This window comes from Sminthopsis crassicaudata, chromosome 5, assembly GCF_048593235.1.
Source record: "Sminthopsis crassicaudata isolate SCR6 chromosome 5, ASM4859323v1, whole genome shotgun sequence".
Classification (NCBI taxonomy): domain Eukaryota; kingdom Metazoa; phylum Chordata; class Mammalia; order Dasyuromorphia; family Dasyuridae; genus Sminthopsis; species Sminthopsis crassicaudata.
The window spans coordinates 256,910,312-256,936,163 of record NC_133621.1 but is presented as its reverse complement, the minus strand read 5'-3'; the positions used below and the strand labels follow the sequence as shown (position 1 = coordinate 256,936,163).

General features: G+C 33.4%; 1 protein-coding gene across 9 annotated transcripts in view; it reads left to right on the top strand.

The window, feature by feature from the left end:
* The window catches only part of PPFIA2 (PTPRF interacting protein alpha 2), a 664,129-nt gene that overhangs the window by 616,028 nt on the left and 22,249 nt on the right, over positions 1-25,852 (top strand). For all 9 annotated transcript variants that reach the window (XM_074270868.1, XM_074270869.1, XM_074270872.1 and 6 more), the window contains 4 exons: positions 15,254-15,335; positions 19,477-19,677; positions 23,548-23,610; positions 25,001-25,030. In XM_074270868.1, the coding sequence (XP_074126969.1) occupies positions 15,254-15,335; positions 19,477-19,677; positions 23,548-23,610; positions 25,001-25,030 (376 nt within the window). The remainder of the gene's footprint in view (positions 1-15,253; positions 15,336-19,476; positions 19,678-23,547; positions 23,611-25,000; positions 25,031-25,852) is intronic.

Here is a 25,852-nt window from a genome sequence, read left to right as displayed (position 1 = left end):
GGCACTATACAAAAAGCTTTGCCCTCAAAAAGCTTACAATTTAATGTGTTGGAGTGACTATAATGAGTTTTTAACTTTCCAAAAGAACTATACTTTTTCTCAGGATGTAGCAGGTGCTGGAAAAATATGGTTCTGCATGTTTCTGACTGGCTAACAGTATGCATATGGCAAACTAGCTGATTTGTCAGATATGAGAACTGGCACTCAGCCTAATGCTGAGGCAATATGATTAGTGTGTATGTCACTGAAAAAATAAAGAGCCATCACCCATAGGGTGTTCTCATATCTGAAATGATGCTTTTCTTTTTATCACTTGGCTTTCTCTATATTAAAATGTATCCATTAACATTTGTGTGCTTTTCTTTTCCATCCATCCTTCTCCATCCCATGAAAAGCACATCTGGGTAAGTTAAAATCACAATGACTGCTGAACATGCTTACTTTCAGCACCATGCTTGTTTTATTTCTTTTTTTCTTCTTCTTAGTTTGTTATTTCCTTTCAGTTACAGCACCAGAAATACTACCACCTACCAACAATTAAAAAATGGGAAGGATTCATTCTCAAGCTAAAATGGAAATCATTGGTCTCAGAGGAATGTTCAAGCAAAAATAACAACAAAAATCATTTTTGGTTTTATGCCATTTTTTTCTATCACTTTAGACTCAAAAAAGGTTTATTCTTCTAATCCAAGTCACTGGTTAGATAGAAAACGGGAGTTTTGAGAAGCCTATTGGCAATTTCTAGCTATGAGATGTTTAAGTGCCTTTGTGACAGCTTTTAGTTATAGTAACATATGAAGGATTTCTAGCCCTTCTCACCACTACCACTCCTACAATTCACTTGAACTTAGTTTCTTGGAACATCCAGTTTGCACTTGGGGAATAACTTCAATATTGAGGAAACTGAGTTTGGTTGAATGTGTATTGCCTGTATTGTTTCTGACAAAATTAAGATCTCTTCAAGAGTTTGGTTGTTTCTCTTGCAATTTTAGACTCTTGCATCCTGCTTTTTGATCAGAAATCAACAATATCAGATCAGAAAATCTGAATAAGATCAGAATATTTTGCTGGGCAAATTGGGCAAATTGCTTTAGAGTAGAACAACAATATAAAAAATTAAAATATTTGAAAATTTTAACATCCCTGTTATCTTTGGCACTGGTAAGGTGATGAACCTAAGGGGAAAAAATTTTTTGGGGGGAGGAGGAAAATAAGGTTTTCCATTTAGATTTAAATGAATATTTTTGTTTTGTTTTTATAAATTAACTAAGATGAAGTGATTTGAGCATAGCTAATCAAACTTAAAGAGAATAAGTTGAACTGAAATTTATGGAAAGGGTGGGGGAAAAGGAAGTGGGTATTAGGCTAATAATCTCTAATCCTCTATTCTTTGTGCTTTGCAAAATTAATTTGCTCATTGCTGTATGTTGACCTATGTGTAAAGACATATGCTTTGGGATAATATACAGTACTAGGAAAAGCAGTTCATGTCCTTCATACTGCAGAGTAAGAAGTTCTGCATGCTGTTATCTGACATTATCTCCCCTTCCTGTACATGGACAATGCTAGATTTAGATTTAGACAACCTGGATTAAAATCCTGATTTTTTTTTTTTTTTTTTTTTTTTTACATTCATTTATTTGCATAATCCTAGGTAAATGATTTATTTTTCCTCTTCACTATAATCAAGGTGTGGAGCTATTTGTATTCTCAATGCTTGCATGGGAACCTGTACAAAGTCAGAATTAAGTCAAGTAAATAAGCATTTATTAAGTACTTTCTTTTAACAGATGGTTCCTAATTGAGTGCTTGATATAAATCTCTTCCAACACTTAATCTATAATCCCTTGGCTGCCTATTCTCCTTTAAGTAGTTTAATAAGTTCACAGGCTCAGTAAGAGCAAAAATTTAGAACTGAAAGAGACCTTAAAGATCCATCTTTTGCCCAGCCCTTTCACCAAAGAGGAAACTGAAGTTGAAAGAGCAGAAGTCATTTGTTAACGGTCACACTCATAGAGAGTTATAAAGGTATAAAATTGTCCACAGATTTTTGGCACAATGAATAGAGTCAGGAAAACTCCTCACATACTCAACACCTTTACCTTCAACACTTACAAGCTGTATGACCCTGGGCAAGTCCTATTTGACTCAGTTTTCTCATCTGTGAAATAAACTGGAGGAGGAAATGGTAAATCACTCTAATATCTTTGCCAAGAAGATCCCAAATAGAGTCACAGAGATAGGTGGAACTGCAAAGACTTAACAAGGACAACCACCTTCAATTCTAAAGCCATCTTTGTTTCTATCAACAAGCTACTTCCATCTATTCATGTGTAGTTTGCTAGATTTGGGGTCAGAGAATCTAAGTTCAAATCACAAGCATACTTCCACTTTCTCCCTTTGTGCTTTTGAATAATTCCCATCATCTCAATGGTCAGTTTTCTCTCCTCTTGTGTCTAAAATCTGGTTCCTTCCTCCATTTCTAGTTTTCTTACTTAATATTTCCCTCTTTGGATTGTCTTCGTGGCATATAAGCTTGCCAAAAAGAAAGACACCCAGGAGACTTGGAAATAAAAGATATCAAAAGGAAGAGTGTAAAATAACACTAGGACTATTTCATTGGAGCTAGAAGGGCCTGCAGTACCAGGTGCCACAGTGACTATTTGTTCTGTAAACCAAGATGAAGTTTCTCAAGGAAGAAAATGATGTGCCCAGACATACAAAGGAGCACAAACATGGTAAAATGGAACAACTATTGGCTTTGAAGTTAGAGGAACTGAGTTCAAATCTTCCCTCTTTCATTTATTATATAGGAGGACTTTGAGCAAGTCACTTCTTTTTTTCTTTTCTTTTCTTTTTCTTTTTTGCTTTTCCCTGAGGCAATTGGGATTAAGTGACTTACCCAGGTTCACACAGCTAGGAAGTGTTAAGTGTCTGAGACCAAATTTGAACTCAAGTCCTCCTGACTTTAGAGCTGGTGCTCTATCCACTATGCCACCTAGCTGCCCTTGTTTCTTTTACTTTTTCTTTTTTTTTTAGGGAGTAGGGTAAAGTTGTCTTGATTTTCTCATTTGTAAAATGAAGCAGTGGAAGGAGGGTCTCTTTCAGATTTAAGTAATCTTTGGTCCTATGACCTTAGGTCAGCCATAAGAAATTTTGTTTTGGCGTATGATTAATTCAATCCATGTGCTAAACTCTGGAAATATGAAGTCAAGGAAGACAAGAAAGAAGAGTGTGAATCTGTATTACTGTCATTTTAAAATTGAGAAAACTGAGGGTAAGAAAGATTAAAGTCACTTATACAGGGCAAACCAATTTGTATCTGAGGCTGAATTTGAACTCAAGTCTCCTTGACCAACACTCTACTGTACTACTAGCCTTTAGTTGAGTGGCTTATATAGTTTCCATGTTCCTTTTTGCAGCCCAGTCTTTTCCTTCAATCAACCAATAAACATTTATTTAATGGCTAATATGCTCCAGGTACTGTTCTGAGCCTAGCTGCACTTTGTTGTTTTGCAAACACTCTACTTTCTCCATACCCAAACATACATTGTGCAAAATCAAAGGAGCTAGAGATATTGAAGTTCTGTGCTTGCAAGACAGTTTTATCAATTAATCAATAAGCACATAATCTCAAAAGATAAGCTTGTCTCAAAAAAGCTTCTGGCCAACTTTATGAGAAGTGACATTCCAGTAGTGAGCTCAAAACAGCGATATTTGAGTGTAAATAAGTAACCGCCTAGAAATAATGTAATTGAGGAAAATAATTGAGAGAGTATAGAATTAGTGCTGAATTTGGAGGGAGAGGATCCGCATTCAAATGCATATGATATGATTTTAACAAATCATCATATCACTACTCGAACCGGCATTTCTTTAATCTAGAAATTATGGCAATGGGACTAGTTAGCTTCTAAGGTTCCTTCCAGCTATATAGTTCAATAAACATTTGTCATGTACATCAGTAAATGCTGGGAATATTAAGAAAGAAAGGCAGAAGACAGTGCCTACTCTAAAGGAGCTCACTAATGGGAGAGATAACATGCAAATTAAGGTGTACAAATAAGCTTTATACATATATGATGGATTGGAGTTAATCATCAGAGGGAAGACATTACCATTAAAGGAGATCAGAAATGATTGTTGTAGAAGGTGGGATTTTAATTAGGAGCCTCAGAAAGTCATCAATAAATGCTTGTTAGTTAATAGATAAGATTGCCATGTAAGCACAGAATTTCATTGTCTCTAGCACCTTTATTTTTGCACATCATTAATTTTTTTTTCTTGTAAGTGGTTAAATTGAAGTGAGAAAGGAAAACGTGCAAATCCTCAACTACAATCAAATGTAAATTAAATCTGTTTTATGAAAATAAGTTTGAATGGAAATAGTGAAGGGAACTTGAATTTAAATTTAATTCACACTGCTTCACATTGCTTCACACCCAGCCAAACTGGGTTTCTCTTCATGGATCCTAAACAAGAAGTTTATGGACATTTTAATTGGGATCCTTCTAAACAGTTCGTGTGCCAAAGAGCCCATTAATGGGATAAACCCACATATACACTTCTGAGTTTGAATAATGTATTCAAACATTGGCTTCTATTTCAATGCTGTAATTTTGAAATTAGATCAAATGCATTAATTTTATTATTTCACACTCTAAATTTGATGTCCTTTCATGTGTGTATTTAGAAATGAAATGTTTAGGAGTAATTGATTGGAATTTATAAAATATTTCTATTTGAAAGAAACATATTCATTGAGATAAACATTTAAGGCCTACAGCTATTGTGGTACTTTAAAAAATGCATACTATTTTGTGGCTAATTAAAAATTAAACTCATTTATCAATTGAGTTTTCTTACCAAGTCTTCATGCTCTACTGCTAAGACTCTAGCCATTACAACATACCACTTACTATATGTTTCAGATAATTACCTGAACTAATTCAGGCAGAAAGTGATTAAGCTTATGATTAATGCAAGCACAATTTTTTGAAATATGACTTAATCCTTCTCTTTTCCTCTCCCCACTTACCAAATTCAAGTTAGTCCAGCCTCATAGAAAGAAACATTCATTTTCTATTATAAGCATCACTGTCCTATAATTCTCTCCTGAGGTTTAAAAATGGGACTTCTGAAAATAGGGAGTACATGGGCAAGAATCAGAATTAGGCAACACCAAAATGATCATAACCACCAATTGAAATAACCTTTCAACTCAAGTGTAATCCAGAATTTCCTTTAACTTGTACATTTGTACTAAAGATTAACAATTCAGATATGTAAAAATTTCTCCTTGGGTAAAAAAAAAAAATTGTCTAGATATATCAATACACACACAAACTTACAAATTATGTAGGTATATGCATATATGCATATGTATCTTTTGCCATATGTATATATACATATGTATGTATACATTCACATGCACACACATGAAGTTGACTCAGTAGATAATTATACTATGGGGGAAATCACCTCTTTGTATCTGAGTTTCCATTTGAGAAAACAGAGGTAATAATAACTTATAGTATCTTCTGGCATATGCTTTGAGCTCAGCAAAATCACCTCTTCTGATTCCTGTCTTCTCACTTCATTCTCTGAGATTATGGTCCATATTATATCTTGTAGAGAATGCATTCAATTTGTTGCTGTCATTCCTCTATTTATTTTTTTTAATACATTACAGGAATTAGCCCTGAAAATTGTTGTCTTTGTGCATATAACTAGTCTACACACATTTCCAGGTTTACATATTCTTTCCAATGAATTTTATGACATTTCATTATTGGAAATGTATTTTTAACCTACTTAATGCCTCTATACATCTTTCCTTTTCTCTCTGAACCTCTTGAAATTTGGATTCTTTTTAAAATGTAATATTCCTTGATTCCTAGCCACAGGGAATTGCTGGGAGAATGTTGGGCTTTTGCAGGAGCAGACAAATTGGATTCATGGAAGGTATTAGACATTGCCTAAGTGCAATCCAGTTCAATATATTTTTTCAATTTAATTGTGGGTCAGTCCATTGTCGATTTATACATAGATACAGACAGAGAAGGACTAAATTAATGGTCTATCTAACTAATAGCATATTATAATATGAATTTCTCCCTTGTGGATGCTTAGGTCAATTTCTTTCAAATAAGTTTGGCCTTCATTTTGGAGGCTTCTTACTATTTCAAATCTTTATGTTTAGTTTTGGTTCTATAGGGGAAAAAAAAATCTCTCTCCTGAATGATGAATACCTTATGTGGAAAGTTTCTATTTATTCCTCACTTAATTTGGATATTTTGCAGATTGCTATATAAAGTTATATTTCCAGTTGTGTCTATTATGTGATCTTATGTTAATTAACATTTACAAAATAGCTAACCTCCTTTAAGATCCTTTAGTTACAAAGTTTGATCTCCCAATTCTTTTTATAATAGTAAAAAATAGATACAAAAAAAATCTTATATCTTTCATGACTGTAAGTTCAAAATTATGAAAATGAAATATATTATCATTAATTCAAATGGTCTCTTCCCTTTTCATGTTTTCATTAAGGATACTCTGGGGAACTAAAAGATCATTCTCATAAAGGTTGTCTAGAATTGAGAAAGTAGCCACACATGGTTTATAACTCATGACCACTTATTTTGTGTATTAGCATGGCAACTTCTGTGATCTTCACATTCTTTTTAGAATCATCACTTCTTTGATGTCAGTCAAAAACTGATTCCAAGTACCTTTAAAATTGAGTATATATTTTTTTAAATTTCATCTTCCTAATGAGCATTATTACTCTTTTCTCATAAGAACAATGAGTCAAACTGGGATGGAAGAGTCCAAATGTTGTGGTTTCACTTCTAAGTGAAGAGAATATATATATAAAACTATAAAAATGCTCCCAGATTTCTTCCATATTTTTTTTTTCCTACCAGTTTCATCCAAAAATGCTTTTGGGAATGGCTTGGATTATCTGGGCCTCATGCTGAGGATGTTGTAACGAAATTTAACCTGAAATCAAGAGACACCTATGAAAGAAGCATACTACTTTAAAAATAGACTAATTGTATAATTATGGGAAGTCACTTAAAAATCAAGGCAGCTATTAGTATTTTTTGGTTATTTTTCATTTGATCTTTCATTGATCTTTTTTCATTTGAAACTGACTCATGACCTCATTTAGATTTTGTTTGTTTTGTTTTGTTTTTTGGCAAAAATACTGGAGTAATTTGCTTATTTCTTCTCCAAATTATATTGTAGGTGAGGAAACTGAGGTAAATAAGGTTAAATGACTTACTCAACTAATAAGTGTCTGTGTGGTACGGAAATGGTGAGGGGTCACCATTTAATAAAAAAACTGGAGAGAGCTCTAGAGAAAAGCAAAGTTTATTGTACATTCTCGAGAGAAGGGCATCCCACCCTTCCAGTAGACAATAGAAGAGAGGAAGCGCCTCCTGTGGGCAGGACAGCCCCTTTAATCCCTAAGGCAAAACGCCCCCTCCCACACCTGACCCTCATCCTCATTGGCTGAGAGTCTCACATTCTAAACTCGAGATCTACCCATGAAATTGAACTTGACCAATAAGTACATAGTTGCCCATATTTGGATGAAATAGGGGAGATGATATCATAGGAGGGGAAGGCAATGCCCTTTGCTCGAGAGTCCTTCAGGCCTACTCGAACTCTGAAGTAGATGAAGCCTTACTCGATTTTCACAACTGTCTTGAAAGATCTCAACTCATCTCATTCATGTCTGAGACCAGATTTGAACTCAAGAAGATAAGTTATTGGGACTCCAAGCCTGTCACTCTGACTGTGCTACCTAGTTGCTTTTTTAGGAGGAGGAAGAGGTAGATAAAATGAAGGAGAAGAAGGAAGGAAGGAAAAGTAGGAGGAGGAGTAGGTAGTAGTAATAGGAGATAATAAGAGGAGGAGTAGGTAGGATTGTAGTAGGAGTGGGTGATGTTGGTGGTGGTGATAATAGTAGTAGTACCACCTAAATTGTAATCAGTGCAATGATGGGTGTCTTGGGAAATGCAAAAAGGGGCCAGAAATGGAAGTTAGAGGATTTTCTCTGACCTTAAGGAACATTATTAGTTTTTTGTTTCAGTAGTATTTGAATGGTACACTGAACAGAGCTCAGAGACTTGGAGTTAGGAAATCTTAGTTCAAATCTTGTTTCAGTCACTTAATAGCATTGTCAGCTAAGGCAAATTACTGAACCTTTTTCAACCTGTGCTTCCCTTCCCTCCACTCTCCATTTCTGCCCCTATAAAGTAAATCTTAAAGCTACTATTTTAGAGAAAATAAGGTATATGCAGATAATTAGACATGTATATAAGGATACAGCTAAAGGGGGGGAAATATTTTTTAGATTTGTTTTATGCTTTCATTGATGTTAGGAACTTCCTGTGAGGAAAATTCAAATTATCAAATACCAGTTCAAATCAGCAAATTATAACTGTAGAACTCAGAATTCTGAAAATTCCCAGGAACCCTATGAATTTAAAACAAACACAGCCTCCCTCAGCTAGAATTTGCAAGAAATGAAATTGAAACAATATGAATATTAACTATTATTCCAGACAGAGGAACCAATATAAGCAATGGGAATTTATGGCATTGAAGCCTACCTTTCTACAAAGGCCCTCAATTTATTGAACTGAATGGTATATATACTATGTGGAGGTAGAAGGTGAGCCTATCTAGGAGGAGATAGTTAAAAAGGTGAGTTTATACTGTGGATGTTTCTGTGCATGAATGAATGGTTTGCATTATTCCCACTGGAAGCCTTTTGAGTAGAATGAATAAGGAAACTATATGCTTTAGGGCTTTCAGGGGAAATCCAATTTTGTTTCTAATTGGAATCAAACCCAAATTTAGAAATCAATTGTGCTTCAAAAACTCAGCTAGCAAGCATTTCCTGATTGCCTACCACATAGATAAGAGCTACTTTCTTACATAACCCAGAGTTGTACCTGAGGCAGGGTTACCAGGGATGAGTCCTAAATTGTCAGATCTAGATGATGTTGACAGTAATAAATAACAAGAGCTTAGCATTTGGTTGATAAGAATAATTATTTTGAAAGGAAAGATTGTAGATGAATGTCTTGGATAAATATTCTTGAGTCTCATGCTTCCCAGAACAAAATCCCCATAACCTTCCTCCAACTCCATTCTGTCCCGAGGTTGGGAGTATTGTGTTCTCCTCACCCAGGTGAATGGTCTACAGCTTATGACTTCTTTGTGAGCATGTTTAGTTATAGCTCAGAAGTAAAGTACTGTGAAAGTTGTTTTAATAACTTTTTTTAAATTTTAATATGCATTTATTTTTCATTCTTACTCCTTGCTCCAACTGGAAAAAAAAGAAAGAAAAACAAAATCCTCATAACAAACGTGTATAGTTGAACAAAATAACTTTTTACATTAGCCATCTCCAAAAATATTTGGCTCATTGTCATGACGTCACTTCAGAAGTTGGTTAGCATACTTTCATCAATCTTCTGGAATTATGGTTGGTCCTTGCATTGGCCAGAATTCTTAAATCTTGAAAGGTATCCTTTAAAATCTAAACTTTTATTTGGGAAATTGCCTGCAAATACGCTTAACAAATTTTCATTAAAATATGTATAAACTTTGCATTCTATTCCATGTTAGTTAACTTGGTCATTAGCAAAATTGAGATTTCTATTTCATATGCTTCAGAAAACAGGGTCCCATGAGATCCCTTTTCAAATTGTAATGGCGGAGAAATCTGAGCAAGATAGAGATTAGAGAGTATTTAATACAGAATTTATTAAATGGGAGAGATTTTCTGGGACCAATGGATCCATGCTTGGTCCCAGGGTTGAACGAGACTATAGTCTCAAAGAATCCAGCAGTGAATGTCAGATACACAAGATTTTTTATAGGTTAACAAGAACAGTGACATAATGGGGGAGGTACCTGGATGGGGATGACCTAATGGGGGGGGCACTTAGGATAACAAGATGGAGGGAGGTACTGGAGAGGCTCCTGATATTCTAATGATGTCTAAAATGGATAAAGATCTTTATCCCATCAAACATGAAGAGGGAATGAGTATACTCTAAGGTCTAAGATATAAAATCTTTATCCTAACATTAAAAGGGAATGGTTATAACCTGAGGCAGAGTAACTGAATGGTACAATTAGGGAAACTGGGTCAGGACATTAAAAGAGAACTGTGGCACAACAAAATGACCTAATTTACTACTGTTCAGCATGTGGTACAAACTACCGGTTCTGTTGCTACAATAAAATTGAGACTAATGGGATTATTTCAGTCCTTCAAAGTATAGGTGGAATTGAGGTTGGAAGGGAGAAGAGGAAGAAATCTTTTTAAAGGATAAGCTCATAGCATCTACAATAGTTGCTCTTGTGAACATTTTACCATTTAAACAGACAATCTCTTTTCCATAGACAGTGAAATATTTTAACATAATAGGAGTATGATTGGGACAAGGCAAGTCTCTTCATTTGAAAAACTAGTCTGGAGCAAGGAAGACTCATTTTTTCAAGTTCAAATCTGGCTTCACTTAGTAGCTATGTGACTCTGGGCAGTTTCCTTATCAGTAAAATGAACTGATTTTCAATTCAATTCCTCCAGTATCTTTGCCAAGAAAATACCAAGCAGAGTCATGAAGAAGTAAACATGACTGGAATAGTTTAACAACTATTTAAAGGATTAGATTTGTTAAGCTTAAACACAGAGGTCAGACAATTGGTGGAAACTTCCATAAAAATTAAGGCTAATCATTAGTGAATGGGGCAGCATTAGGAGGTAAAGTGTTTTCCTCCCCACTAGAGGTTTTCAGGAAGACTAGATGTTCACTCATCAGAATTTTGTAGAAAGGATTCTTTTCATATTTGAGTCATATTGCATTAACTAAGTCCCTTCCAAGTCTGAGATTCTGTGAATATATGTATATATTTGTCTGTGATATATTTATTTTATAGTTTTTCATCAAAGTTTGAGTACTTATTAAGTGACAAAATCTTTTGGATTTGAAAAGCTTGTGTTGAATTATAGAAAAACAATCTTCACTTCTAGGAGTGTCATTGCCTGGCTTTTGTTGATATTGTAATCCTTCCCCAAATGTGGAATGTGCCATAAATCAGGTTAAATATTTAATTTTGTTAGTATCATTTCTCAAGGTGATAAGGGCTTAAGGCAGTGATAAAAAAAAAAAAGATGAAGAGAAAATAAAATATTTTAACTAGTTAAATTTCATTCTCTTGGAAGTCTAACTTCAATTCTAGTTGCCTATCTTTTCTTTTTTCTCCAAAGAAATTTTGCCACCAAAGACTAAATATGAGGCACCAAATATGAGGTCTTTCTTAGAAGTCACTTAATATTTAACATTCATTGACTGATTAGGAAATTCACTTCAGTTCAAGATGCCTTCTTTTGGTACCTTTACTATTCCCAGTGAATTAATGTAATGCTACATCTAGGCTGCAAGACAATCTGGGTTTAAGCCAAGTAGACACCAGCTGTATGGCTCTAAGCAAGTAACTTAACCTTTCAGTGCCTGCAGGATAAATTAAAGATGAATTTCCATTTGCTATATGTGGTAGGAGTTTCTGTACCTGGAATATCTCATACCAGGGAGATCAATGACATTATGTATGTATGTATCTATGTAGAACTGTCAGATGCTCATTGCCCAGGATTTCTTTTTATTCAATTTTTCTAAAGTAAAGTTCTAGTCACTACCCCATAGACTTGTACTATGTTTCATAGCATCAGAAAAGCTAATTCAGTCAAGAAACATGATATGATAAATGTGGACCATACAACCCATGGGATTTTCTTGGAAAAGACATTAGAGTGATTTGCCATTTTATTCTCAAGTGGATTAAGGGAAACAAAACTTAGGTGACTTGAACAGGTTCATACAGCTAGTAAATATCTAAAGTCAGATTTGAATTCAGGTCTTCTTGACTCTAGGCCAAGTGCTCTATCCATTGAACCCATCTTGCTGCTTCTCAGTGCTCTAGATATAAAAATGGAAGTTACTGCTTGAAAATGAAAATTTCTCAAAGGATTGGAATTTTACTGGACAATTATTAATTCAGATTTATGTCTTCAGTAATATTTATAGATTTCTAATCTACAAATTTAGACTTATTAGATTTTTAATTAAACATTCTTTATGGAAATTACTAATCTTCCCATGTCATTTTTCGCTTTTTATTTTACAATGTTCCCTTCTCCAGCATCCCCTACTTTTTTTTTTTTTAATGGCAATCTTAATGGAATGACCTGTGTTCTTTTGGAATCACAGGACAGAGAATTGGAGGAGACGCTAGATGAAATCTATCCCCCTCAGTTTGGAAATAAGAAAACTAAGGACAGAAGGGTTAGTTCATATCCAAAATCATGCAAGTAATGAGATGTAAAGGCTGGATTTAAATCCAAATGTTGTAAACTTAAAGCTAGTGTTCCTGCTACTTAGACCCAAAACTATTGTTCATATTATATGGATGAGAAAAATGAGGCTTATGGTTTTAACTACCATATTATTTAAGGTCACACAGTAAGTGTTAAGTTGTTAGTTTCCTTACTCTAGACTCTGAACTTATGTCTCTAGCCACTTTACCATAGTTTCACAAGCATCAGGTAATCCAGTCAAAAAACATGGTATGATAAAGCACACAGAATTTTTAAAAGTGCAATTCCTATCCCCACTTCTCTTTCCCTTCTACCCACTCCCCAATTATTCTTGGTTCAGATTCGTGTAATCACATAAAGAAACTTTTTTTTTTTTTTTTTTGGAAAAGCAATTTGGGTTAAGTGACTTGCCTAGGGTCACACAGCTAGTAAGTTTAAGTGTCTGAAGCTAGATTCAAACTCAGGTCCTCCTGATGTCAGAACTGGTACTCTATCCACTGTGCCATCCATCTGCCCCGAGAAACTCACTCTGTATTCCAACCCCAACTGTTCTATTGTTCTATCTTTTCTCAAAAATCTTATCCAATTTATACCTTTCCTATAAAATGTAGCTCTTCACTAAATATTCAGTTATATGTTTACTTTGGCCTTCCAACTAGAATATAAATTACTTAAGATTAAATACCATAGCTTTTTTTTTTTTTTTTTTGTTTTTTTTTTTTTTTTTTTTTTTTTACCTATAGTATTCTTAACTCCTAGTGCAGTATTGAGTTTTTGTTGTATTTCTAGTATAGTAGAAAGAATGTTGGACTTGGAGTAAGCAGAAAACCTGGGTTCAAATCCTGACTTTATTTCTAAGAGTATGACTGTGGGAAGAGTTAACTGTTCTAAGACTCAGTTTCATCATTTCTTTTTTGGTTTGTGTTGTTCAATTGTGCCAGACTCTTCATAACCACTTTTGGGGTTTTCTTGGCAAAGATAATTAATGATTTTCCTTTTCCTTCTTCAGCTTTTTTTAAAGATGAAGAAACTGACAAACATAGTGAAGTGAGTTGCCCAGAGTCACATAGCTAGTGTCTGAGGTTGTATTTTGAATTTATGTTTTCCTGGGACTCTAGGCCCAATGCTGTACCTACTGTGCCACTTAGTTCCCTCATCATCTGTAAAGGAAATTACTTTGTGAAGTTTGAATGTAATTAAAACAGGAATTTTTATTATCATATTGAGTCAACTCAATGAATTGTAGTTGTTGGTTGTTAGATTGCTCTATTTCTATAAACAAATTGAAATTGGCCTGAACAAAGTTAGTTTCTAATTAATGGTTCTATTATGATTATAATGGGAAGGAGTTTTGGTGGAAGAGCAATAGGTGAAGAAAATACTGGTGTGAGGAAAACTCATCTTTCTGAATTCAAATCTGGTCTTGGATATTATCTGGGTGACTTGCCTCAGTTTCCTCATCTATATAATGAGGTAGAGAAGGAAATGGCACTTTTGTGAAAAAAACCCCAAATGGAGTCATGAAGAGTTAGACATAACTGAACAAATGGAAAAACAACAAAGCTATGTTGACATAATTCTTTCCCTCTCTTCTCTCCTCTCCTTGCCTTTACCCAGCAGTTGCTTAGAGAATTCCACGTGCAGCATCCTAACAAAGGGTTCTAGATAGCAGGTGCTGTGTGGACCTAATCAATGCATCCTGTCTCTACTGTCAAAGTGAAATAGCAAGTGATTAATGAGTATGCTTATCCATGTAACTGTAGCTTGTTTCCTTTCCTCCTCATTGCTTTTCTTACTGCATCAATGCTGTTAACATCTCAATAAGAAGCATAAGATAAGCTCCCCTGTTACAAGAACTTTTCATTTGTATTTTTCTGCTTTATTAATATAAGCTAGCATGATGTGCATAGAATGCCCTAGCATAATTGTTTACATAAATACATGTATCTGCAGACACTATTTCTAGGAGTCTGTATAATATAGATACAAGATGATTCTTTTTAAATGCCTTAAACATCAATTTAAAAATCAGAGTTAAGGTAAATAAATTAATTTAGACTAAGTTCATTATTATTCAGTATCATAGGAAGAACTCTAATGAACACAGGATATGTTTTTAATTAGAGAATGAATCAAATATGTATCAATTTCAGTTTTATGAAATGATATGTATTAGGTCACCAGTCAATCCTTTTAAACTATTCAGTGGAAATTAAGGTTTGGATTAAGAACAGAATATTGTTGCCTGGCTATAGCAGGAAAGTACAATTTACAAAGTCATCAATTAAGTTTTTATTGTTAAATCTATTATTAGATACAAGTGGTAGTTTTGACTTTCATTAAAGATTTGAGAGTAAATATACAAGTATACAAGCATGTTAAAATTGTTTTCTGTATTTCAACCCAGTGGAGGTGCTGAATTACTATTTATTGTACCAATACATGAAACTGAGGCCTAAGCAAGCTTAAAATGGTAACAGATTATTTTCAAAAAAGAATTTATTATTCATACATCCAAAACCAGATTTTTCTGGATGTAGTATCTTCCACTTTAATATATATTTGATGTAAGTGACTTTAATGTCAAATATATGTTTGTTATAGCAAAAAATAGTTTCTTAGCAATTCATATTTAATGCGACAGTGAACTAATTTTTTAAAATGATGCAAGTTAAAACTTAATGTTGTATTTCTAAGAAGAAAATTGTCTGCCATAAAAGTCATATGCTCAACACATAAGAGACTTATTTATTTGGTGGTTCTTCATGAGAATTCATAAAGGAGATCAGTGAATTGGGTTGCCACATTCCACAACTAACAATCTGCAATCTATTTATGCTTTAGGCATGAACTTTTGGAAGAAGCCCGAAGAAAGGGGTTACCTTTTGCCCAATGGGATGGACCCACTGTAGTTGCATGGCTAGAGGTAAGTAGGTGGATAAAGCAAAAAGACCCTCAGTGCCCAAGATTACTTCAGGGGGAAAAGAGGGGCTTTCCTGAAGAAGTGTAGTGTCTATAATGCCCAGAAATTTACTGATATTGATGATAGAAGATTCTATTTGCTTTGATGTTTCTTGATATTTCATATTGCCATCTTACTCTGAGATATCAAAAAGTTCTTCTCTTTGTCTCAGTCTTGATATATGGAAGAAAGACTACATTTGTAGGAGTAGAGGGCCCTCAACATTTATTTATTTATTTATTCATGTTGTTCAGTTGTTTTTGTCACATCTGATTCTTCATGACCCATCTGGGAGTTTCTTGGCAAAGATGCCAGTTGTTTGCTATTTCCTCCTCCAAATTTTCTGTATGGCCTTAAGCAAATTGTTTCATTTTTTCTGAGTCTCTACTTCCTCATGTCTCAAATAAGTTATCATTAAAGCCCCTGAAATTCTATGCTAATAAAGAATCCCACGAAAGGCAATTGAGTCAAAGATATTTTCTTCAAGCCGGACCCCATGGACCAACAGCACAATTGTGAGTAACTGTCATTTATCATCAAATGATACCATCCCCAAACTCTTTCTCCTTACTCTTCTATGATACTGGAGAACTGCATCTATGCCTAGAACTGAATTCTTTTCTACTGCTAAGTTTAACAACCTTGCTAGCACACAAATTCACTAGTGCTGGTCCAAGTGAGATTACTGGCTTCTTCTCTTGGAAATGTCTATTGCCTTCTCACCCCTATTGCTACATTGACTTGTCTTCCTGAGTGGGATGCCATCAGTCTATCACAATTGATTTTACTAAGCCTAAGATTAAATTTAAAATACCTCATCAACAATGTTTTTGTACTTCCCTTCTAACCCTGCAATGATTCATTTTTTTGGCAGTGGATAGGTCATTTTCCTCTATGTGCTTTGTGGTACTCTCTTTACCTTAAAAACTTAAGAGACTAGTATGTGCATGTGAGTGTGATATGTGTATATGTATGTGGTGAATATATATATATATATATATATATATATACATAATATAATATATATATACATATACATGATTTAATATATACATATATAATATACATATACATAATTTTATATATATACATATACATACATGTGTGTATGTGTGATATTGAAAGATAGAAAGAGACAGAGACAGAAAGATAAAGAGAGACACACAAAGAGACAAAGAGAGACAGAGACAGGAGTGGTAAGAAGAGGGAGAAAAGGAGAGAGTGAAAAAGAGAAAGAGATAGCCAGATAGAGAGAAGGAGAGAGACAGAGAGAGAGAGAGAGAAAGAATCAAGTTTCACTTTTTTTTTGCTCATACTTTCTTGTGTCCATCAGCAAATGTTTTCATGTTTGTGATCAAAAATTTTCTTACTTTTCAAAGTGGTCATTGAAATTAATAGATTTAAAATCAATTACCTGACAGCATATTTGACCAGATAAGCCTTAAAAGAATGATAATGGTTCCTTTAGATTTTTTTCCCTTTTATTTCTATTTCATTATGATTAAAAATTTCTCAGCTTGCCAGTGAGAAGACTATTATTTGGGAAGATGAGTGAATCCTTGAGTATAAAAATGTTCTACCATCAACTGACATTAATGTGCTGAGAAATGACAGGCAGCACAGTTTGCATTAATTAAACCTACCTTGAGCATCTGGGAATTGGCCTATAATTGCTTCATGATGTGTCTCAAATCATAAAATTAAACAAGCAGGATGAATGAGCTAAGTAATACACTGAATGAGTGTTCTTAACTTTTCACTCCAATATCCATGAGTACAAATTCTGTTGTGAATGACATGTGTAAGTGAATTCTGGGTTGGCTGTAATTCATCCATGTCAAAAATATTCAAAGGATACTCAGGAGAGGCATTTATGAAAAGGCATAACCATCTATGACATAAGTGTTTATTGCTGTGCTTCATCGTCAGATCAGACTCACCGATTTAGGGACATAATAGTAAAATTTCCAAGAGTCAAATCAGGCAGTTTGGATTTGATGGGTAGGCCTGTTAACATTATAGAATGCAGAAGGTAAAGGAGAAAGAGGGCTCAGAGATAGGGAAAGAGATGGAAGGATTGCTTAGGATACTTATTTTTAATATTTTATTTAATTAGCAAATAATGATTTTCTCTTCTTTTCATCATGTCCCATAGCCAATAAGCCAATAAGCAAATAAGTCAAGCAAAGCAATTGGCTGTGTTAAAAAATTCTGCCTCATTGCGTACATCTTCTTTCCAGGATGTGGTTTAATTCCATTCTATCACTTAGGATAGAATTATAAAAAGGGAAGGACAAGAGTTAGGAAATGTACATTATGACTATGGTTCTATCCTTTGTTGCCTTTGCCACCTGAGACTCAATTTCTTCATCTTCAAATTGGAATGAAATGTCTGAAGCACCTTATAATTCTAAATGTATGTTGGAATCTGACATCTTAGATTTTAGACAAAGTCTCCTGGTTCTCAAATGATTTTTAAAAAATGAACACTTATTTTTCTCTTTATTTTTCCCTCTTCTTTGTTGAACAATAAAAACCAATAAATCAAAAGAAATTCCCTCATGATATGGATAATCAAGCAAAGAAAAAAACACTATTGGCAACATCCAAAAATATATGTCTCATCCCGTACCATCATCTTTGGTAGGAAGTGAGTATATTGGCTGATCTTTGAAATACCTGAATTTATGGTTTGTCATCACTTAATCAGAGTTCTAAAATCTTCTGAAGTTGTTTTTTCTTTATAAGGTCATTATCAAAATAGATATTATGTCCCTGCTTCTGATCATTTTATTTTGCTTCACTTCATAGAGGTCTTTTTGGTTTTCTCTAAAACTTTCTAGTTCTGATGGTACCATATCAATTAATTACATTTTCATCACTTTCTAAATCCCTTATTTACTTTAATCATCCAATTATATAACATCTAGTGAACACCAAAATTTACATTTTAGCAAAATGACTATATTTTGAGCCCAGTTGTCTCATGAATTCTCATTAATTTATGAGGCAGCATCTCCCACTTTAAAATAGACATTCAAAAGCCTGATTTGACTGTCTCTTCTATGTGCAATAGATGCCCATGTGTTTCATCTTCTTGAACTAGGTTAAATAGGGGCAGCTAGATGGTGCAGTGGATAGAACAACAGTCCTGAAGTCCGGAGGACTTGAATTCAAATCTGACCTCGCCCACTTAACAATTCCTAGCTGTATGACCTTGGGCAAGTCATTTAGCCCCAGTTGCCTTAGCAAAAATAAATAAATAAATTCTAGGTTAAATACTTTGTCCTGACAATAATTTCTGTCCTTGATAGAATATAAGTTCCTTGAGGACAAAGATTGTTCAATTTTTGTCTTTGCATTTCCAAGGTCTAGCTGAGTGCCCAGCAGGTAGCAAATAATAAATGTTTGTTGATTGATTAATTGATTTCCCTTCCCTTCCTTATCACTGGAGTTAATTTACATCAAAGATCTCATTCTTCCTGATGAGTAAGGCTTGGGAGGTTTTTTCTATTCTTCCCTTCCTCTTCCTAATTATAGGGCCAAATATAAATAATAAGACCTTAAAAAATTTGGAGAGTTGATTATAAAATAGTTTCTTGGAATAATTGTTTTAAGGGCATAAAATAAAATATATAGGACTACATGTGAAAACAATTATAGAGAAATACAATTATAGAAATATTAGAAGAAAAATAGTTTTCAACTACTATGTAAAAAACACCTGCTGAAGGATTCACTAAATTCAGCTTCATTTTACAGAAACTGAACCCCAGAATCGTTAAATGATTTTCCCAGATCACCTGGGTATAAAGAAGACAGAATTCCTAAATATAGATATTATATTCCTTTCACTAGACCATATTGCTTTGTTATCTTATGTTTTCTGTTAATGTCAGTTTTTCAAACATTATGTCAATGTAGGCCCTTACTCTTATAATTTTGTTGTGATGAATTTCCATGCTTATACAGAGATCCAAGATACCCAGGAAGAAGATTTTAAAGCAAAAGAATCATTTATTCAAACTAGTTTTGAGGAACTAAATTAAAAGAGAAATTTGGATGCCAGTAATTATTAATTTCATCCTTTACCTTATCCCCATAGCTGTGGTTGGGAATGCCTGCTTGGTATGTTGCAGCTTGCCGAGCCAATGTCAAGAGCGGTGCTATCATGTCTGCTCTGTCAGACACAGAAATCCAGAGAGAAATAGGAATCAGCAATCCTCTGCATCGCCTGAAACTCCGATTAGCAATCCAGGAGATGGTTTCTCTAACAAGCCCCTCTGCTCCCCCTACATCTAGAACGGTGAGTCACTTTCCACTTGTCTCCTTTCCTACTCCATTGTTAAACAGTGCTGGCATTTTGAAGTCTTCTCTGGGAAACTATGGCAACACACCTTCCAAATTAGTATGAATTATTCTGAAGAGATGAAGCTTGCTCTTCATTAACCTTGCCACTGCTTGTAATAAGTTTTCCTGTGTAGAGCTGTCTTTCCTATCAGACTGGAAAGGTACATTTATCATCTGAGTATTCTACCGTGTTTTAAGAATGACTAAGAAAATTTTTAAAAGACCTAGGCATTTGAATAAGCATCCAAAAATTTAGATTATTAACTGAGATGCTTATTTCCCTTTTACATAATCCAAATAGAGCTTATTCAACTTTTGTGTGTGTGTGTGTGTGTGTGTGTGTGTGTGTGTGTGTGTGTATGTGTGTGAGATTGTTCTAAGGCTGATCCTTTCTTCCAAGCAGGTGACGAATCCTTTAAATATCCCATTTCTCACTGAAGCAGTTTTCCTAAGGATGAATAAAGATTTAATTTTTCATGAGTGCTAGGTTGGATAATATTCCTTAATAATCTGTTTTAAAATTTTTCTTCTTTAGTTTTTAAACTTCCTTCATATTTCCATATATTCCCAAAATTCAATATGGCCAAATAACAAAGAAATAATTAGTGTCAATAACCTCAGACTTTACTTAGAGGGGTTTGCCCAATATCATAGTTGAATTTGGAGCTGAAGTCATTGGATTATAGATAAAAGCATTGGAAAGAATTTCAGAATCTATCTAGTCCAACTTTTTCATTTTACAAACAAGGGCAAGAAGGTACAGAGAAGACTGACCTCTGTAAATTTATCTAAGGTCCTTTCAGGTAGTTCACTCAGGTAGTATCAGAAGGAGAATTAACTTCTTTCCACAGCATCACATTTGGAATATACCACATTTGTGTCTTTGCATCTCAGTAACAGTGAACAAGACTTTTAACGTTTCTGTTCCTCACTTTTTTCATCTGTTAAATGGAGATATTAACTTTCAGGGAGGCTCAAAAGAGACCATATTTATGAAGGACTTTGCAACCTTTAAAATTCTATATAAAAGTTATATAGGACTTTATAAAATTACTTTATAATTACTTTACATATATATATAAAACCATATATCTAACTTTATATATGACTATATAAAATAATTATTGTTATTATTTTACTATTATAAAAGTTGGTCATCTGTGTTTTAACAATTGCTTCAGCTATATACTTCATTTTACTTGGAAAGACTGGAAGTCAATTGAAGCCAATTATCTAACCTGGTCCTTTGCAAACCACCACTTAAATGAACCCAGACTTTTTTGTGAGCATCTAAAGCAAAAGAAGTTTTCCATGGTGTAACCTAATATTTGTCTGAGAGGTCCCAAAATTTTCATTATTGAGAGTCTAAATTAAGGGATTGGTTCAACAAACTTGTAGACCAAGATTGGATTAAACTAATTTTCTCTTTAGTAATCAGTGAAGGGCACTTTGAACAAACATTAAGTAAAGTAACTCAGGCAAATCATGGGGATCATTGGGTGGAAAGAAGAGAGTGACAGCTGAGTGAGTATAGTCAGCACTCCTAAGACATTCTGTAACATCCATTTCTTCCAAATGATTTAATATTTCAAATATTCAAACATTTGATGAGAAAAATTTTATATTTGTTAAAAGGAGTATGACTTATATAAGTCAAGAAAAAAACAACTTTCTATGCCTTCTAATTTATAGGAATTTTTTTTTGCTTTTGCTTTTATCTTGAAAGAACTGGAATTCAAGTATATGATGAAATTTCAGGATAGTCAAGGGCAGAGAATCTGACATATTCTTTCTGTTATTTTAATATGTAAACTCCTTGAGGGAAGGAACCATTTTAATTTTTGTTCAATAACCAGAGTCAAAATAATGTCTGAAATAAAGCAAATGCTTAATAAATCTTTGTTCAATTAAGCAAAATCATCATCTAGGATTATGCATATGCAGTTTTGAACTGTTTCTTTGTCTTATAAAAATTGAAAATAGGTTCTCTTTCAGTATTATTATTCTGGTCAATTGTATGGACATGCTAATCAGAGAGTAGATGTTTTTAATTATATTATTCATGAGACTATCAAGGTCAAAATATAAGGATATAGAAAATTTGTGCTGGTAATTTTGGTTGACACACCTTTAATCTTCAAATTCTACAGGGCTGATCACTTTTAAGAACTGAAAAGACCAAAAAACTGAATTGTTGTAGAGTGAGCAATGGCTGTTGTATTTATTAGGGTATTACATAGAGTTTGGGGAATATCTCAGGATTTCTAGAAAATTTACAATAAAATTAGAATCTCTTGGAAAATGAATTCTGGTGGCAAACTTATTTATAATTTATCTCGTTCCCCAAAATGTATATGAACTACAAAACATTTTTATTATAAAAATGCATATTAATGGAAGATTGCTTTAAAAAACCAGTAAAGTTAATAGAATTCTGCATATTAAGTAGAATATTTTTCAGTGTTGTTCAATTCTTGTTGGTCAATTGGCAGAATAAAATGAATCAAGTGGAGCTGAAGTCAGACCTAAATTTAAATCCATTTCAGACTCTTTTTAGCTATGTGACCCTAAAGCAAATTATTTAGCTTTTCTTGCCTTGAACATGACCAAAACATGAAAAAATAAAGAAAAGAATTGTATTTTCTTAGAAAAATATTTAAGCAAAATATAGATAAGTTAAAAAAAACTATATATTTATTGATTTTTTTTCATTCAAAATAAAACATATTAATGGTGGGTATTTTGTTATGGTTGTTCAGTTGTTTACTCCAGTTATTTTACTTTTCATGACCTCATTTGGGGTTTCCTTGGCAAAGATATTGGAACAATTTGCCATTCCCTTCTCCAGATTATTTTACAATGAGGTAATTGAGGCAAATAGGGTGAAGTGACCTGCTCAGAGTCAACAGCAAAAACTTTCTCTAGATTTGAATTTAAGTAGATGAGTCTTCCTGACTCCAGGCCTGGAATTCTATCCATTGGACCATCTAGCTGTGTATTTATCAAAATAGCAAAAGGAAGAAATGATTAAGTTAAAGTGATGTGTGTTTGATGCCATGACGTTAGCAAATGCATATTCTTTTTCTAACAACAGTATTCATGATTAACATTATTTTTTGTAACATAATAGAAGATTTTGTGCTATAAATTGTCATAAAAGTCCTTCTCAGAATATCTAGCACATTGGGTCAATTCTCTGTTGCTCCTGAAAAAAAATAAAGATTTTTCTTGTTCTTCTTGTTTTGCAATTTATGGGTTGTTTTTTTTTTGTTGTTGTTGTTTATTTGTTTTTGTTTTTTCTTTTTTTCTGGAAAAGCAGCTGTGCCATAATGTATAGAGAGCAGGCTTTAGGACCAAAAAGACTTGCATTCTAATCTGGCCTCTGTATTTACTGAATGTGTATACTTGGCCAAGGCACCTAACTGTGTTTATAAGAGAAATTCATAGAGCAACTCTAAGTTGAAGAGAAGGTGGCAATCTGCATTGATAGATAAGAATTTTCTCATTTAGAAATTCCCTATGTTTATGAAATCACAAATCCAGTCCCTATTCTTTCCTTGTTCTGATTAATAATAAAAGAATGTTGATTATGAGTTTACTTATAATAAGCGGTATGCCTCCTATTGCTTAATCTTCTTAAACATAAAAGATTTTTAAAAGCCATGTGGACTTCTGTCATATTGTGCTCACTCTAAGAGGCAAGAAGAACATAGCTATGTTGATGGTGATGCTATCCGCTGTTGACTTACAGTGATGCTGCCTTTCTTCTTTACTACTGCTTACCTAATGTGGATTCTACCTACTTCCCTGTGGGCCTTGTCCTTAGCCCTCAGGCAATGTTTGGGTGACTCATGAAGAAATGGAAAACCTTGCAGCTCCAGCCAAAACGGTCAGTACTCTTGGTTTTATTACAACTTAAAACAAACAAACAAACAAAACCATATTTATATTAATAGTTTTAAGAATCATAAACCATGAGAATTACCATAGGAAATGGTACTAATGGCTATGATCACTTCTTTTTTCTGTTTTTTTTTCCCCTCTTTCCCATGATTTTTCCCTTTTGTTCTGATTTTTTCCTTCCCAACATGATTCATAAAGGAATGTGTACAAAAAAGTTTATATACATGTATAATCAGAAAAACAAAATAATTAAGAAGGAAAAAAAGGAAATTATAGAATGTTTTAAAAATCACCTTGAATGAATTAGTTATAACATGATCAATTAGTTTTAATTATGTCCAACATTGGCAACTGACTCATTAGGAACTGGGCCATGTTAGCCTTTTGTATAAAAAAGGGCTTCAGAGTATGTTTTTAACATAGGATCTATGAAATATTCATGTTGTTTCTCTTATTTGGTCATCTCAGTTATATTTATAGTATTTGTGTGAAACATGCCATCTGGTAGTTTTCTATTTTAACTAATTATTCTTGCTAAGACACTGCTAAGCTTAATTGTTCCAAGGATGTTAAAGGGACTGAAAGAGTCGTTGGTACCTTCTGCATTGTGGCTTCTTGGCAGCAAGGCCCTGATAGTACTGCTTTAATGATAGTTGTTTTCTAGAATCAGTGTAAAGGTTTTGTTTCACTTGTTCTTAAATTGCATAGTAACTCATGGCTGAATGATTTAGAATACAGTGTTGCAAATGGAATTGTATGTATGTTCATTTCACAGCTAAAGATATCAAAGGTGAGATATTCATAATTGTTTTTCAGCAACTGAATTTATCTAAATATCTATAAATATATGTATATATATATATAAATATCTAAAAATATTTAAAGAACAATTTAGCACAGACTAATTAACCTCTTAATACCTGATATATGTATGATATTCAGGGAAAAGTGTTATTATGAATAATAGAGGTTTTTTATATTAGATGAGTTTGAAAGTAAAGTGTTTCACTATATGAGATATTAAATTGTTCAAATTTAGTATTTTCTTATAAATGCTAATTTTTTCAAATTCCTTAGTAATCAAATGTTAAAAGATGTTTTCATCAGAAATGGTCACAAAAATTTAGAAATTTTCCAAATTTTGAAAACCCAACAATTTTGTGGGTGTAAAAATATGCTTTAAAAAATCTAATTGCTAAAAATTTTAACTGGCCACTGTGCTTGTGAGAAGCAAATCTGTGTTGATAATAATGTATGTGCTCATTAGAATTTTTCATAACTACCATGATTATTGAATTTCTCATCCCTGGACTAACTTCATGTCTTTTATTTTTCCTGACTTTATTAATGACTACATGCTCCTTCTGCTAACATAGAAAGAATCTGAGGAAGGAAGCTGGGCCCAGGTATGAATTTATTATGTTCAAATTTATTTGGCATAAGCATTTGTTTATTCGTAGTAATTAATATGAATTAGCAAGCAACAAGGACAAGAAGCCACGTTAGCCTTTTTTTTTTTTTTTTAGCATTATAAACATTGGAAGATATTAAATTAATTTTACATGTTGAAGATGGCAGCACATATATTTTAAAATATCCCCTCATTACAAGAAGATATATTTACCAAACCATATTATTCTAAAAGGAAAATAAATCAACTATGCTACAATTAGTATTTTCCCGTCATAAGACAACTTCTAAGTGACCAACACCTCTAAAGTACTTTCCTATCCAATATTTTAGCACAGGATATCAATTTACAGAGTTCATTTGTTCATTTTGACATCAGGGATTCAATGAATGCTAGCAAACTCTATATTCTCTCTCTCCAGCTTTGTTCAACACTGGAAGTAGGCTGAAGGAATAGGGTGTGAGGTAGTCATATAGTAATGGGCTCTTGGGAAATTCACATTGAAATTGTGATCTGATAATCATTGATGCTATGTTCTATGTAAGCTCACATTGCACAGTACTGGACAATTAGGCTACTATTAGGCAGTCATCCTGTGAACCTGACTTTAGATCATCCATATTGTGTTTGCTCAAAGAGAACTTGAATGTCCAATGTAAATCAAACAATTAGTATACATATTGTTTTTAAAAGATAGATGGACACATTTATGTGTTTATTATATGCATATATAATTATTGAATGAATGGGTTTACATGTGCATGTATTTCTATACATACATATATATGTGAATATTTATATACATTTATATAAGACA